This window comes from Loxodonta africana, chromosome X (assembly GCF_030014295.1).
Source record: "Loxodonta africana isolate mLoxAfr1 chromosome X, mLoxAfr1.hap2, whole genome shotgun sequence".
NCBI classification, from domain to species: Eukaryota; Metazoa; Chordata; class Mammalia; order Proboscidea; family Elephantidae; genus Loxodonta; species Loxodonta africana.
The window spans coordinates 6,318,859-6,337,076 of NC_087369.1; the positions used below are offsets into that span (position 1 = coordinate 6,318,859).

At 40.9% G+C, this 18,218-nt stretch overlaps 1 protein-coding gene across 1 annotated transcript; it reads left to right on the forward strand.

Annotated features, from left to right (window-relative positions):
- Window positions 1–2,722: 2,722 nt before the first annotated feature.
- Window positions 2,723–7,767, forward strand: LOC100661009 (odorant-binding protein-like). The gene is made up of 6 exons (XM_064277932.1): window positions 2,723–2,951; window positions 3,060–3,199; window positions 3,556–3,626; window positions 6,221–6,331; window positions 7,381–7,482; window positions 7,742–7,767. The coding sequence occupies exons 1-6, from the start codon at window positions 2,865–2,867 to the stop codon at window positions 7,765–7,767; spliced, it is 537 nt and encodes a 178-aa protein (XP_064134002.1). The 5' UTR covers window positions 2,723–2,864.
- The last annotated feature ends 10,451 nt before the right edge of the window (window positions 7,768–18,218 follow it).

The window sequence follows — 18,218 nt, forward strand, 5'->3', positions numbered from 1 at the left end:
GGAGGCACAAAATTGTTTTCCATAGTGGTTGTACGATTTTATGTTCCCACCAGCAATGCATAAGAGTACCAAACTCCCTGCAACATCTCCCACTTCAGTACTTTCTGTTTTTTTGTTTTTAAATTGTATTCTTGGGGGTGAGATGGTGTCTCATCGTAATTTTTATTTGCATTTCTCTAATGACTAATGATCACGAGCATTTCCTCATGTCTCTTAGCTATCTAAATGTCTCCTTTCGAGAAATGCCTGTTCGTATCCTTTTTCCGTGTTTTAATGGGGTTATTTGCCTCATCCTGCTTACTTTGGACATATCATCAGGAAAAACCATTTGCCAGAAAAGAATACCTTGGTTGGTAAAATAGAGGGTCAGTGAAAAGGAGGAGACCCTCCATGAGATAGGCTGCCATAATAGGCCTAACGATGGGTTCACAGGATCCCGCATGGGACCCAGCAATGTTTCATTTTCTTGTATATAAGGTTGCCAGGATTTGGAGCTGACTCAATGACAACTAACAACAATTTTAAGATGGTGTCACCTCATTCGCTGCAAAGAGAGTGCTTGGAAGGAAGAAAGTTAATTTTAAATCTCAAATACTCCTGAGAACATATCCTTAGAGTAAGGAGAAGATTTCCTGCATTCATTCATAGCATCCCAACTGGGAATGGTGGATGAGTTCTCAGTTGAACTGCTGATGAAGGGAACAACAACAGTTATCATTAAACCTTCATGAAGAGATTCTATCTGTATCTCTCCTGTACTCGATACTGCACTGTTGTGTTTCCAGCATCTAACATGAAGATGAACCACAGGTTGGTTTTAAAACATTCCCTGAAATGTTGCCAAAAAGAAACCAAGACAAAAGGTCAACCCACAATACTTTCAACGTCTATAAGTGATTATTAAAACAACACCATCTCCTAATTGGGCAAGAAGTCTTGAGGGATAAATTTATTGCAATCCTCCCAGACTAGATAAAAGATAACATTGAAGCACTACATGGCAATAAGCGTAACTGAATGAGGCAATTTGAACAAAACTGAAAATAAATAAGTAAATCAAAACAATAACTTGAAATATACATTTTTTTTTGAAGGTGGTTACTAGCTAAAGTATCTTTCATGACCTTTTGGCTCCTTGGATGATCTATTCTGTCTACTGTATTTATTTTTATGGATTTGTTGAAACATTGTCTTGTATTTTAGACTATTTAGGTGAGCACCAGGAGGTTTTGCTAGATCTGGTCCTAACAGAGAATTCGTGACTTTGAGTATTAAGGGCCCCAGATGGCAGGGAGGTAAACTGCCCAGCTGCTAACTGAAAGGTCAGCATTTCAAACCCAAAAGCTTGCTCCATGGGAGAAAGTTGTGGCAATCTTATTTGTAAAGATGTACAGCCTTGGAAACACTATGGGGGCATTTCTACACTGTCCTGTAGGGTCGCTATAAGTCAGAAACAGCTTGATGGCAATGGGTTTGGGTTTGTGTTGGTCCATGTATTGTGACTATCAGTTGATGAATCAAGAGAATAATAAATGCATAATAACAGGGCAGAGACAACACTGGGACCTCACAAATGGGAATGAATTTGAGTTATTCATTTGTGCCAAGCTCAACATGAAACATTAGGTTTGGAAGAATTTCTTATTCATGGGAAGAAATGACATGTTATCTTTTCCGAAAATGGTCTGTGAAACTCGACTGCTGGGTCTCAGACAGATTTCACAGTAACTTCTTCACCCTGTTGGGCTTATACTCCTAAATCTATTGGGTCAACACATATTGTAACCTACTTAAATAAGGGTGGAAGGCATAATACATGATTTGGGTAATGTCTTAGTTATCTAATGCTGCTACAACAAATACCACAAGTTGGTAGTTTTAACGAAGAGAAATTTATTTCCTCACAGTATAGGAGCTCAGGTGTGTGATTCAGGGTGCCAGCTCTAGGGGGAGGCACTGTCTCTGTGGGCTCTGGGATTCCAGTCTCTTTTCTCTTTCTGTTCCTGGCTTCGTTGGTGATCTCCATGTTGCATGGTATCTATCTTTTCCCATTTCTGCTCTCTGGCTTCCTTGCTTAATCAATCTGCTCTTTTTATCTCAAAAAGATTGATTTAAGACAGGACCTAAACTAATACTGGCTCATTAACATAAAAAAGAAAATACATTGCCCAATAGAATCATAGGCATAAGTATGAGGTTAGAAGGCCCCAGGTGGCACAGTGGTTAAGCACTAGCCTGCTAACCAAAAGGTCTGGGGTTTGAACCCAATAGCCACTCCAGGGGAGAAAGATGTGACAGTCTGCTTCTGTAAAGATCACAACCTTGGAAACCCCATGGGAGAATTCTACTCTGCCCTATAGGGCCGCTACCGTTCAGAATCAACTTGACAGCAACTTATTTTTGTTTGTTTGTTTGTTTTACTTTGCTTTTCTAATAGGAGTTAGGATTAACGACACATATTTTCGAAGGACACAATCCAATCCATAACAGGTGATGAATGTCTTATGGTGTGTTTCCCATTACTTGGGGGGATGAGCAAATAAACATTATTATCCTTGAAATGACTCTTATGAATTAAAATCTTTCACTCTACTTAAAGGTCAAATATTTAGTCAAACTGATACTAATCCAGTTAAGGTAATAACAGAAGGACCTTCAGAAGCCGTAGCTTCCAAGCAGGATGCTTCTTGTTGATGTTTCCATATGATTCCCAGTGCATCATGTGCTTGTAGTTCACGACAAGTGGCTCACAAATTGCCACACCCACAGACAAATAGTATAAAAAGTGGGAAAAGTTCAGAATCTCCCCAACAGGCGACACACTCTTATCTCTTCCAGAAGAAGGATTGGGGAACACCAACAAGATGAAGATTCTCCTGGTGACTCTGATACTTGGCCTGGTTTATGCTGACCCCTTGGAGGAGCCTCTGTTGGATGAATATTGTTTAGAGGTACCAGGGACAGACTCACCTGGGGCAGAGAGGAGCCTGGCATGATGCTCACACTGTGATGATGCATGTGTCTCTGCCTGCATACTGTTTCTTACATTCCCTTTTTAGATTTCAGGAACATGGTACACCATTTATGAAGCATCTGCAAACATAGAGGTAATAAGTGAGAACAGTCCCTTGAGCGGTTATTTCCGTCATATCGAATGCCATCCTGATGGAGAAACACTCTTGGTCATATTTTACACCAAGTAAGTAAGCCTTGCAAAGGGTGAAAGTGGCTGAGCCTTGAAGTGGGGAGAGACATGTCATCTCACTGTTTTCTGCACGTATAGCTCAGTAACAAAGGAGCCCTGGTGGCGCAATGGTTAAGAGCTGGGCTGTTAACCAAAAAGTCGACAGTTCGAACCCTCCAGGTGGCTCTTTGGGAGAAAGACCTGGTGATCTGCTCCCATAAAGATTACAGTCTAGAACACCCTATGGGACAGTTGTATTCTGTCACATGGGGTGTCTAGGAGTCGGAACTGACTCAAAGGCAAAAGGTTTTTAAGGGGTTTGCATATGTTAAGTTATACTCAACAATTAGCTGAAATTTTTTGTTTTCCAGGGAAAATGGCATATGCCAGCTCTACAACAAACAGGGGCAGAGAATAGACGAAAACTGGTACACGACAAACTGTGAGTGTCCAAGCTTCTGTTGCTAGCATGCGTCTGAGACTTGGAGTGGCTCAAACCACGGTCTGTTCACCAGGATTTTGGTCCAGTTTCTAACTCGAATTAGGACTGCAACCTGTCAAAAGCCCCATAACTTTCCAACGCTCTCTCTCTTTTTTTATTCTCAAGGATGTAAAGTATATTACCACCAAGTTCATATTGTCTTACCGTTTACTGTAAGCCTCTAAAAATACGTCCCCGTGTATTTATTTCACAGGATCCCCCAGCATAGAAACGGGTTTAGAAGAATTTAAAACCACGCTAAATTAGAAGAGGGAAGACAAAGTGTATTTATACTGTATCTGTAATCTAAATAACAGAGATTCTTTTTTTCCCCTTATTTTCTTTCCCTTTAAAATAGTAAACTATTATATGTTAGAAAGTAGTTCACAGATAAAATAAGAAAGGAATAACTTGGTCAGAAGACTGTCTCACACAAAGCAATGATCTGTGCACTTAAATAGTTATTTAAGCAATAACCTAAGTGACTCCAGAGTCTACGCAATTCTGTTGCTTTTAGAAACACACTGTGGCAAATATTGAAGATGTTGTTACACAGTATACAGTATTCCACATAAATATAAGGTTTAAAAAAAGGCATCTGCTGGAGCTTGAAGATATTATGCTAAGTGAAATAAGCCAATCACAAAAGGACAAGTATTGTATGACCTCACTTATATAAAAAGACAAGAAAAGACAAATGTATAGAGAATAAAGCTTAGTGGTGATTACCGGGGTGAGAGGAAGGGAGAAAGAGGAATTAACTCTAATGGAAATATCTCATTCATTAAGTGCAGGGTTTCACCGCTGATTACTGTAATTGTTGTCAATTAGTTGTATACCTGTAAAAAGCTGAATTGACAAAAGTAAAATAATAGATATATTTACAGGAATTACAGAAAGAAAAAAAAAAAGAGTAGCTGATGAGGCTACTTATGTGCAACCAAACACGCCATAGGATTTTGTTCTTTGTCTTGGAGTCTTAGGGTCATGGTTTCATGAGACATCCCAGTTAATCGGACTACTAAACGTGTTTAGTGCTTCTGTTCTACCTCCTAGTTTGTTGGGCAGTGCCTGGAGTTTTAAAAGCTGGCAAGTGGCTATTCAAGACCCAGAAATTGATTTCTCTTCACCTGGAGCAACAGAGAAAGGAAAGTCAGGAATAGGAGGAAGATATGGAATGTGTGACTAATTACCTCCATGAACAACTGTCTCCTTTACCATGAGACAAGAAGAACTGGATGGTGCCAGGTTAACGTTACTAAACATTTTGATCAAAGAGTCTATAGAAGATTCTGATCAAAAGGGGGAAAATGTAGACCAGAATTTTAAGTTCTCATGGCATTAGACCTTCTGCATCCATGAAAGATGGATGAGCCCTTGAAACCATTGCTGAGATAATCTTTAATCATAAACCAAAAACATCCTGATGTCTTCTTAAAACCAAACAGTAGTTTAGCTTAACTAGTCAAAAAATTAAAAAGTCTGCCTTGAGCATTATTCTCTTTGAAGAATTATATGGCCTCATATTTACAACAGCAGGTTGACAGATTAGATAGGAACCTTAGGGGACAGGGAGTCTATGTTAACAATGGACAACAACTCAGAAAAGAAGGGTGAGAATGGTTGCAAAACTTGAAGAATGTAATCAATGTCACTGAATTGTACATGTAGAAACTGTTAAATTGGTGAATGTTCTACTGTGCATATTCTCAACAAAAACCATGAAATCAATAAAATTTAGAACAAAACAGAGAAGAGAAGCACCTGAACAGAAGCACTCTGGAAATAATGTTGCTAAGACAGACAGACTTGAGATGTTCTCCAAGGTAAGAAGGCGGCAGTAAGCAAAACTCATCCCTAACTCCTAGATGTCACCGTTGATTATAATACTTTCTGGACTCAGAGGGAGGGCGGTGGATGAAGAGAGAGAGGGGGAGGAAGATGAAGGGGAAGAGAGAGACAGGGAGCAAGAGGAAGGGAAAGAGAGAGAGGGAGGGAGAGGAAAGGAAAGAGAGAGAGAAGAAGGAAAAGGAAGGGAAAGAGAGAGAGGGAGGAAGAAGAGAAAGGAGCAGGAGAGGAGGTGAGATGGGAAGGGGAGGAAAGGAAAGACAAGACAAGAGAATGAACCCGAGATACAGAGATTATTGCTTGGACTAGAGAGACTGCTTAACGACATGTTAAACTGGCAAAGCATTTGTTTGGTTCTCGGCAAATTCACCTCAAGTGTAGCACCACCCATCTGTCAATGGAAGCTTGCATGTTGTTATGCTGAACAGGTTTCAGCAGAGCTTGCAGGACTAAGACAGACTAGGAAGAAGGGACTGGTGGTCTACTGCTCAAAATCAGCCACTGGAAACCTTATGGATCACAAGGAACTGGTCTGCAAACAGTCATGGGAATGACGCAGGAATGGGCAGCAGGTTATTCTGTTGTGCTTGGGTCCGCCACGAGTCGGGGGCCAACTATAGGGCAGCTAACAACAGCAACGACAAAAACTTGAGAAAGTGTAATAAACCCACTCAGTTGAGAGATGTTTTGTTTCCTTTCTTCATCAGATGAAGGCAAGGTTGACTTCAGCTTCATTCAACAAGCAAAGGATTTCCTACTGGTACACGTAATCAACAAGAATGAGGAAGGCAATGTCTTCGAAGTAGTTGGCGCCCTAGGTAAGTCCAACAGTCCATCCTTCACTGGACAGTAATCCGTGATGGCCTTATTAGGGACATCAAAACACAAGGAGTGTGTGTGTTCATTACTTATAATTAAATAGGTTTGGTGCAAGATGTGAACCCACAGGGGGCCTGAGTCTTCATGCTTTCTAAGATTCTAGAAGTGGCTCTAGAGAGAAAGGACCTCGTGTCAGAATTGCAGACGTTTTAAGAGCACACACACTTGTTGTGAAGATTCTTATAAAAACCCTTTGCGGTCACAGTCTCGTACCAACATAAATCACTCTTCTTTTGCGTCCATTTCTGTGATAGAGATGGTGTTGAAATCTAAGTGAGTGAATCCAGGAATAGAAAATGTAACCCAACAGAAGAGGTTTCCAATAAAGACTGCATTGAGTTGAACCCCAAATCCTTCACTGTACTGCAATGGCAACAATAGGGTCTACAATTTGGACTCATGGTTCTGTAAACCATGCTGTCCTTCCCATCCACTGAACACACACGTGGACAGTCCTCCCCTACACACAACAACGCAGCCCACGGGAAGCTCCACTCTAGCCTTTATGGCATCAGGTGAATAGTAGGAAGGAATGGGCAAGGAAGTGGTCTTTGACCAGATACACAATAACTTTCTCCCTCCACCGTGCACAGCAAGACTCATGTTTGTGATGGAATACTCAACAGATCTCTTTGGGTTCAGCTGAGTAGGAAACAAGTTTGAATACCTGGGCATGGTAGAGGGAAAAGATGCTACAATTGTGGGATCCTGAGAGCTCACACACAACCTTCCTGGTGATGCTGATGTGACTACAGAGGTTGTAGCTCTCTCAATGGGAAACCCCTCATCACAGGCTCAATTGCCTTGTCTTTCCTCAGTCGTCCCAGGAACTGACCGTTGGTATCGGTGAGATGGCCAGTCTTTGCCTGCTGTCCAAGTGTACCACCTGGACAACTGTTCTCTACATTCATGCGTCTCACCCATGTATCCAGGTTTTCTTATGGATTCTAATGGGTAACACTTTTTACCTTTCCTCGATGGTTTGCAGCCAGAGAAAAAGACATCAGTGAAGAAAACTATCAGGCATTCTTGGAGTTTGCTGTGGAAAATGGGATCCCCAAAGAAAATATTGTCAAAGTCATTGATACAGGTAAAGCAATTATACATTTGCAAAGAATATATAATTTAAATACGAACATATAAATGCATCTAAATTTCTCATAATCTGTATATGCTGAAAATATACTGAATGAAACTAATAGTTCTTCATTCAAATACCCTGGTCTTTGTGTTGACTTTTCTATGTTTTGTAAATGCTGTTGTTATTATTATTTTTCAACCCTTTAACATACTGAGAAAGTATAATGATAACTTTTTTTTTCCTTCTGTTTTTGTTTTGTTTTCCAAAGACACGTGTCCTGAGACGCCCACTTAGGTGAGTTGAAAGTGTGACTTTTGTCAATAGGTTAAGAAAGCTCTGTTAATATAGTCATTGCTTTGAGAAGGAATTGGTTCAACAAAAAGAAAACCGTAATTTGTAAGATTTAAAAAAAGGCTCTGGTTTTCTTAAGAATGTAATTTTCCAACTTCCATTAAGATGGACATTCTCTGAAAAGAATATTGATATAGGTAAAACAGCGCTCACTTTATTTTGTGCCGATGGGATAAGAAACTTTGAACACAAATTGCTGGAATGGGATTAAACCTGGTGAGTTCCAGTTCAAATATACTATAAATATATATTTACTGAATAGTATACTGTGTACATGGAGCCCTGGTGGTGCAGTGGTTCAGAGCTCAAATCCACCAGGCACTCCTTGGAAACTGTATGGGGCAGTTCTACTCTGTCCTATAGGGTGGCTGTGAGTTGGAATCAACTTGATGGCAATGGTGTTTTTGTTTGTTTTAATACTGTAAGCAGCCGTCTTGTCAGTGGAGCTTTGCCTATTGCTATGAATCTGAATATGGTTCAGTGGAGCTTCCACACTAAGAAGGACTAGGAAGAAAGGGCTGGCAATCTATTTCTGAGAATCACCCAGTGAAAACTGCATGGAGCACAATGGTCTTATCTGCAACCGGTCACAGGGAAGGCCCAGGACCCATCTGTATTTTGGTGGTCGACCTGACTGCAGTTAACAGCCAAAACAACAAATATACCGCATATTCGATATTGTTGTTCTTGTGTGCTGTGGTGTTGATTCTGACTCCTAGTGACCAGATAGGACAGAACAGAACTGCCCCAAAGGGTCTTCTAGGACGTTATCTTTACAGGAGCAGATCACCAGGTGCTTCTCCTGCTGAGCTTGCTGAGTGGTTTGAATCACCAACTTTGAGCTTAGCCGCCGAGGGCTTAACCATTGCACCACCAGGACTCCTTTGTTACTGAATTGTACAGGCAGAAATCATTTCATCACCAGGGCTCCCCGTACACTGCATACAGTGCTGCGTGTGCTGTAAATACATTAAATACAATGTACAACCATAAGCTACTTCATAATTCTAGATAACATTTAGACGAGCATTGTGGTTCAGGCACAGACGCGGTAAATAATGTTTAAGTGTCTCGTGGCCATGATTAAAACCCCCAAAAACACGAGCTAACCTCTGAAATGGTTCAGTACCAGCTTGTACAATTTGTGTATCCTGCATCCAGCTGGGAACCAGCCCACCTGCCATCCTGAAACAAATTAAAATGGAGTGTTTTCAGTTTCTTCTGTGATCTTATCATTAACATGTACCCAATCCTTTAAATATTTCTTTCTTACCTTCATCTCTATTTGGTCAGGCTAATTACGTTTATGATTTTTTTTACATGTCTAAAGAAGATTATGTGATCAGAGAACTCGACTGCACAATCATCGATATGAAGAAAACAATTCTTTTTTCCTTCAAATGCAATAATTTCTTCTTCTTTCTTCGATTTCACTGTTCCCATTCTACTTGGTGTAAATTGATAGAGGCTGATTTCAATAAAATGAACATGCACAAAGCTCATGTGAGTCTCTGGAGAAAACTGTCTCATTTTTAAAGCATAGGCATCATTTGTGTTTTTCACAAGTATACCAAAATTATATACCTCCAGTAGAATAAATCCAAGGCCCATCTGTCAATTCGTCCTACTGTACTGGCTTGCATGTAGTTGTGATACTAGAAGCTATGTCTCCAGTATTTCACATGCTAGCAGGTCACGCTTCAGCAGAACTTTCAGACTAAGACTAGGAAGAAAGGTCTGGCAATCTGCTTCCAAAAAACTAGCCCTATGGAGCACAACATAATATTGCCTATCATTGTGTTGGAAGATGAGCCCCCTAGATTAGAGGGCACTCAAAACACACAGTGGTCACAACAAGGGACTCAAGCACACCGATGATCATGAATATGGTTCAGAACCGAGCAATGTTTTGTTCTGTTTTGTGTGGGGTAGCAGCTAACAGCAACTCTGTAATAAAGAGAAACAATTCTGGGTGAAAGTAATAGCAAAATTACTCCAAGTGTCATGGTGGGGGAATGAAAGAAACCACAAAGGGAGGGAGTGGGGGGAGACGATTTATGGAATCTTCAATCTGGTTTAGGATCTGACTACAAATTGTTTGCACTGCCTATGGACCTTTTTCAGGGAGATAAAATATATTCAGTAACTCTCCACAGTGATTGGCGTGTCGTTTTTTGTCATCAGCATCATCTCTGTGTGGGCAACAGAATTCCCCCAGTGGTATGGGTTAAAAAAAAAAGAAAAACTGAGAGATCCATTCCATGGGAGGTAAAAAATCACATAGTCAAATAAAAACACACGGCAACAAGATTTAAATGGACTGACAAACTCCAGTTCCTGGTTATGGAGGCACTTTGTACTCAAAAGAGTTGCACTTTGCTGTGTAAAGCCCAGTGCACATTCATGGTAAGCTAACTAAACACAAGACTTAAAGGTAGGAATGGAATCTATTTTTTTAGTATTGAAGCACGCAGCTCATAAAACTGTTGCTGTTGGTTTTGTAAAACCCAGAGATGTCCAAGGATGCCGTGGCTTATAGTTTGTGCCTGAAGCGTGTGAGAACTTAATAGCAAAATATTAGTCTGGTTGTTTACCTGAAAGTGAGTCATTTACGTGTAATAGATGGACATGGTTTTAAGACTGTTGAAGCAGAATCGAAGTTGGTCTGGAGGTCACGGCTAGGGTTGATGGATAAAGCAGAGGGAGAGCCAGTTGAGAAAATCAAAGTGATTCCCTTTCCGTCAGCACCATCACCAGTTGCCATCAAATTGACTCTTACTCATGGCGGCCCCGTTTGTGTCAGAGCAGAGCTCTGCTCCATAAGGTTTCCTTCCAAAGGCTGATTTTTGGGGGAATAGATCGTTTCCGTGTGTGAACATATAACATCTGGAGGAAGAACTTATAAGCAAATTATCAATCGAATCTGGCAGCGCTAACTCATCAACAGTGTGTCCTTGCCAACATTTTGTCGTTTACTTCTTCCTTTGTGTATATCTTATTTCTCCTACACATAAATTACCACCTGGGTATTTGATGCAAACAACAGAAAATACAAACATTTATTTTAGTATTTTTATTCCATTAAATGATCTGCAAATATCAAAGACACCGTCAACCCAATTGTGCACAAAACCATCAATATAAGGTGCAACTTCACAGTTTAAATCTAATTGATTACATAAAAACTTCAAGGATTTTTCAAAGATGCAACCTCTACTGGATACTGTAATGGCACCCAGGATCATAACGGTTGTCACATCCAATTCAGAAGTAATTCAAAGGGTGATTAAATATACATTTCAAATTACTTGGTGCGGTAGAAACTCATTTAAAGTTGGCCTTGTTACTGAGAAATGCATGGCTAAGCAAAGTGCTATAACCTGAAGGCATCTATGCTTCTGTGGAAGGAAAACATTTTGCAAACATATAAAAAATAGAACCTGCCTCAGAGTTTGGCCAACATGTTGCTAAGCGGAAGTTTTCTGCCATCTTTTCAAGGAAGTAATAGACCAATGTAGTAGTTGTATTCTTAGCTATTTCGCCAGCCTAGTGTCACCGGTAGAAAAATCACTTTGAGCTGAATAATTCCCTGGGAAGAGTGTTACGCTAATGTGCCCCCAAGAGCTTGCTGGGGAGACAACTCAAGATTCAGTATCTTATCTCCATTAATTATCTGTCTTCCCTCCTTCCAGTTTCGTTTCCTGACCTAAGCTACGTATTATCTCTGTCAGAATTGTGACAATAGCTTCTCAACTGCTTTCCAGACTGAAGTTTTCATTTTTCCAAATAATTAGTCATACTGAAAGCAGCAGACATTTCTAAAATTCAAATGTGATAATGTAGCCATAAGATGTAGTCTCTTCTTCACTGTCCTGTTGCCCAGATATTCCAGGTAGCAACATCACAGTCTTCAACAAGACTCTTCTTCTACATCCATACCCCTCTTCACTTCCGACCCCTGCTGCACCCACACAGGGTACTTTAAGATACCCAAATGTTTCATCGAGTTTGTGCTTTGAATCAATACTACCCATGTTTTCTTCCAATTCTGTAGACAGTAATCTGTCTATAGTGTTCAAAACTCTCTACATAATATTTGAAGCACTTAAATCTATGTCATTGGAAGAAAAGACGGGGAGATCTGCTCCCATAAAGATTACAGCCTAGGAAACCTTGTGGGGTGGTTCTACTCTGTCATATAGGGTCGCTATGAGTCAGAATTGACTCAATGGCATACAACAGCAACAGCCACCTGACCATTTTGGGCTCTTTGTGTCTCTCAGCAATTAAGTGGATTAAACAAATACCTTACTCAACAAGATGGTTGATCCCATTTTTTGTAGGGAGCTGCATTGCCCTTACACAAAAGTAAGACAAGAAACGCTGTAACATAGGGATCCAGTCACCATCACCACCGCCCGTGGCCGTGGAGTCACCTCCAAGTCATGGTGCCTCCGTGTGTGTCAGAGTAGAACTGTGCTCCACAGGGTTCTCAGTGGCTGATTTTCAGAAGTAGATCACCAAGCCTTTCTTCTGAGATACCTCTGGGTGGACTCGAACCTCCAACCTTCTGGTTAGCAGCTGAGCAGATGAACTGTTTATACCACTGAGGTACTCCAGAGATCTGATAGGATTCTTCTTTATACTCAGGAGACCCCTAAACTTCTCCCATGGAAAAGTTGGTTAAACCAAGAAAAACAAAAACCATCGTGGATTCAGACCCTGCAAAGATAAAAGTTCGGCCAAACTCACAAAAAAAAAAAAGAAAGAAAGAAAGAAAGAAACTATCTTGTCTCACAAAGTTGGTGGCAGAAATTAAGAGGAACATGCAATGGTTGAGGAAGAAGCAAGCTTAAAGATGAAATATCAAAATCCAACCCTCCTAATAATGACATTTTATATACATGCAATGTAATATTATCCAACCATAAAGAGAAATGAAGTCCCTATACGTGCCACAATGAGGATGAACCTTAAAAACATTATGTTGAGTGAAATGAGTCAGTCGCACAAGGACAAGTATTGTATAATCCCGCTTATATGAAATATAACTTCTACCCTTGGGGATTCTGCTTTGCATTAGATAAAAACAGCCATTTGCATGTCATTGTCATTCTTGCCCGATACAATGGTGTCTAAAATTCAATTAATGAGTGGTGCTACTTGAACAGCTGTGAGCAACACCAATACGTTAATTAAACGTTGAGCTGAGACGCCTTTGGACCTCCGCCTTTGCTGATTGCATCTCAAATTCTTAATTTGTTTCTCTGTTCTTTCTTTACTTCCCTGCTATTCTTTTCCCTTCTCTCTGTTTCCATGTTTCTTCTTACAAATACTCTTTTTTTTTTCTTTTTCTTTGATTTAGGTTCCTGTGTTTTCTACCGTCTTTCCATTCATGTCCTCTAGATGTTGGTCTCTCAGGCCCTCTGAGAAGAAGTGGTAAAGAAGAGAAAGATGAAAAGAATGAAGAATCACATTAAATAAACAAAGTGGTATTTCTGAACCCTATTCATAGAATAACTTCCAAAAAAAAAAAAAAAACTCAGTTTTGATATGGTTTTGAGACCTGGTATAATAGTGAAGAATATTGAATACACCATGCACTACCAGAAGAATAAACAAGTCTATGTTGGAAGAAGTACAGCCACAACACTCCTTAGGAGCAAGGATGGAGAGTCTTTCTCTAACATAATTGGGACATGTTATTAGGAGTGGCCAGTCCCTGTAGAAGGACATCATGCTTGGTAAAGTAGAGCGTTGTCAAAAAAGAGGAAGACCCCCAGGGAGATGGGTTGACACAGTGGCTGCAACAATGGGCTCAAACATAACAATGATTGTGAGGATGGCGCAAAACTGGGCAGTGTTTTGTTCTGCTGTACATGAGGTCACTACATGACAGAACCTACTTGATGGCACGAAAAAGAAAGCAACATAATGTCTAAAGGAAAGAAAATAAACAAAACTAAAAATATATATTGAGAATTAGGAAAGGAATTTTACATATTGCTAAAATACCTCGTGGTTTATGTTACTTGCAGATGCTATGTAACCATCCTAGATATTTTATTTGCTGGACCAGTTTAACTGAGATTGGTTTTGCATAAAAGTTTAAACCCAAGCCCAATTAGGTACCGTCGAGTCAGCTCTGACTCATGACATCCCCATGTGTATCAGAGTAGAAGTGTGCTCCATAAAATTCTCAGTGGCTGATTTTGCAGAAGCAGATCACCAGGTCTTTCTTTTAAGATGCCTCTTGGTGGACTCGAACCACCAACCTTTTGGTTAGTGGACAAACACCACTATGTGTACCACCCAGGGACTCTGGAGAAAAGTCAACAAGTGTGGAAGTATGGAAAGATGTTTTCTTCCATAGTCTTTCTTATTATAGAATCTGTGTGGTCCTTAACATGAAGTTTCTTGAATTCTCACGCCTTCCTGGTATGGGTGCAAACTGGTTCAGCCACCCTGGCAAACTCTTTGCAATGGCAAAGTTAAATACATAAGTCTGTCTACCCTATAACCAGAATGTTCCTTAGAAGAAGGGATGGTTAGATGGTCCTGTTTACTCTGGACACATTATCAGGAAAGATCAATCTCTGGAAAAGGACATCATGGTTGGTAAAGTAGAGGGTCAGCAAAACTGAGAGAAACCTACCATGAGATGGACTGACACAATAGCTGCGACAATGGACTCTAACATAGCAATGGTCATGAAGACGGCACAGGATCGGGCAGAATTTCGTTCTGTTGTAGATGAGGTCACCATGAGTTGGAGATGATCGCACTACAATTAGTAACAATCCTTGTCGTTATTGGTGTTGAGAACCCTCAAGTTGATTTCGGATCCATAGTGACCACATGTGACACAGTGAGGCTGCCCCATAGAGTTTCCAAAACAGCCCTGGTGGAGTAGTGGTTAAGAGCTCGGTTGTTACCAAAAAGTCGGCAGTTCGAGTCCACCAGCCACTCCTTGGAAACCCTATGGGGCAGCTCTACTCTGTCCTACAGGGTTGCTATGAGTCAGAATCAATTCAATGGCAATGGGTTTGTTTTACTTTATTTTTAAAATTTTTATGGAAGCAGATTGCCAGGTCTTTTTCCCATGGAGCACCTAGTGGGCTCGAACTGCCAACCTTCCGGTTAACAGCTGAGTGTATAACCACTGTGTTGCCAGGGCTCCACAATAACCCTATGACCCAGTGATTCCTCTCCTGTGTATTTTTTGAAAAGGAAGGGATCTTCAAATTTCTCTTCTCATTTACCAGAACCTCAAAACAATCCAATCACTTGAGAATTTACCAATTCTGGTGTTGGTTAAACATGAATGTAAGAGAGAAATATCCCAGGTTCTTGGTTTGCAAGGGTTAATATTTTAAAGATCTTTATAATATCGATCTTCTACCCAAGAGGGGGCCTTATCCAGAGCATCAGGGAGAGTTCTGGGTTCTTGGGTGAACTTGGAAAGGTAGAGTTTTCCTGAGACCAGGTTGCTATTTGTAGCGCATGTTTCCCTCTCACTGCAGATACTACGATTTGCAACAGCGGCCCCCAAGGAGGCAATCCTGGAACTCTGGGTGAGAGCCCAAACAGTATCTGTGTCAAACAGGCCACACACTAGTGCCATCTGCTAGAGTCGGTGGGAATAGAAACTGGTCCTCTCAGGGTAGGGCATCCCCAGGTAAGTTTGCAGGATGTTGTTGTTGTGTGCCATGGAGTCAATTTCTATTCGTAGTGAGCCCATGTGACAGAGTAGACCTGCTGTGTAGAGTTTTCCTGGCTTCAGAAGTGAGGATGTTGAGACTCTGTCTCACAAACGTTGGACATGTTATAAAGAGGGACCAGTCGTTGGGGTGGATCCCTGGTGGCGGAGTGGTTAAGAGCGCAGCTGCTAACCAAAACGTCGGCCGTTTGAATCCACCGGCTGCTCTTTGGGAACTCAATGGGGCAGTTCTACTCTGTCTTATCAGGTCATTATGAGTTGGAATTGACTAGCCGGCAACGGGTAGTTCCTGGAGAAGGACATCATGCTTGGTAGAGGGTGAGTGAGAAAGAGGAAGACCCTCGATGAGATGAGCTGACACAATGAGCTGCAAGGATAAGTTCAAACACAGCAATGATTGTGAGGATGTTGCAAGACTGAGCAGGGTTTTGTTCTTTTGCACATAGGGTCGCTATGAGTTGGAATCATCTCCACAGCACCTAACAACAACAAAAACAGATCTTTTAGGGAGGAGCCATGGTGGACCAATAGTTAAGGGCTAAGCTGATAACTGAAAGGTAGGCAGTTCAAACCACCCAGAAGCTTCTCAGGAGAAAAACCTGGAGATCTGCTCCCCTAAAGATTACAGCCTCGGAAGCCCTATGGGGCAGGTCTATTTTGTCACATAGGGTCACTGTGAGTCAGTATCCACTGGAAGGCACCCAACAACAATACCGGTTTTTATGGGAGAACATCGCCAGGTCTTTTCCCTCCTGTAGGGTGGCTGGGTGGGTTCTAATCACCAATCTGTTGGTTAGTAGGGAGCACATAACCATGTGCCATGAGGGTTCCTTAGGTTTGCAGGATGCCCCAGGTGGAAAAGAATCAAGCATGAGTTCCCCGGACACAATAACCAAGCACTGGAGGAGGTGAGTGCAGAGGAAAGAGGATCAACAGGAGGAAATGACATGATAACCAAGCACTGGAGGAGGTGAGCACACAGGAAAGAGGATCAACAGGAGGAAATGACAAAGAGAGTTAGGCATGGCACGACATTCCGCCAGAAGGGATCAGGTAAGACACAGATTCTAAAAAAAAACAAAAACAAACCTGGTGCTGCCCACTCGATTCTGACTCATAGCAGCCCTGTAGGACAGAGTAGAACAGCTCCCACAGGGTTTCCAAGGCTGTAGTCTTTACAGAAGCAGACTGCTACATTTTTCTCCCATCGCCAACCTTTTGGTTAGCAGTCAAGTGCTTTAACTACCGGACCACCAGAGCCCCACTTTCTGACTCTTAGGGACCCTATATATATGAGAGAGTGGAACCGGCCCATAGGATTTCCAAGGCTGTCAGAATTGACTCGACGGCACTGGGTTTGGTTTTTTTTTTTTTTTTTTTTTGGTAATCTTCACAGAAGCAGATCACCAGGTCTTTTCTCCCAAGGAGTTGATGATGGATTTGAAGCACCAACCTTTCAGTTAGCAGCCAGATGCTTAACCATTGTGCCACCAGGGCTCTTTCTGTCTGTATGTAAAAATCCGCCCCCCCCAAAAAAAAATCAGTTGCTGTTGAGTCTATTCCGACTCATAGTGACCCTACAAGAGAGAGTAGAACTGCCCCATACGGCATCCAAAGCTGGGATTTTTTACAGAAGCAGAATGCCTGGTCTTCCTGTGGAGGGGCTGGTGGGTTTGAGCCACTGACCTTTTGGTTCGCAGCCAAGCACTTTAACCACCGCACCATCCTGGTTCCCTCTATAGGTATTTCTGTTCACGAAATTATACATCACCTCATTTCTTTCAGTGATATTTTAAATTTTGTTTGTAGAGTTTTTTCTTACTTTTCTATCAATTTAGTCCTAGATATTTGAATTTTCTTTCTTTTTTACTGTGCTTTAGGTGACAGTTTACAGAACAGATTGATTTCTCCTTGAACAATTCACATACATATTGTTTTGTGACCTTGGTTACCAACCCCATGATACCTAAGTTTTCTTAAAGGTACCGTAAGTGGCATCATTTTTTGGAATTTCATTTTCAATTATTTGTTGCTAAGATGTAGAAATAGAATTAATCTCTGAACCCAGCAATTTTGCCATATTCACATATTCCTCTGTAGAATCTTTTTTTTTTTAATTTAAAATTATGCTGTCCAAAATAATGACAGATTATTTCTTCTTTTTCAATTCTTACTGCTTTTTCCCTCCTTGTTTTTATTCACTAGCCGGGACAACTATGGCTGTATTGCATAGATGATAACAACCACCTTTGTTTTGTTCTGAATTCAGAAGGAAAAATTTCTGTGTTTCACCATTAAGTACGATGTTTGGCATACATTTTTTTTTCCCATAAAGATGGCACAAGGCTGGGTCATGTTTTGTTACGTTATACATAAGATTCCCATGAGTTGGACTAACTGAAGGACAGGTAACAACAGCAACAACAGACATCCTTTATCATATTAAGCGTATTTTTTTCTATTCTTTGCTCATAGATTGTTTTCAGAGTGGTATTGATTTTATATCAAAGGCCCTATGGCTATGTTTTAAAAATATCTATCTTTTTTTATTCTCTGCGCCGTTAATTGTGATGCTTGGTTTTTAAATATTAACTCAAGTTTACATTTCTGGTATAAGTTCAACTTTGTCATAATGGTTATGCTTTCTGTCTACAACAGGCAAAGATTTCTGAGA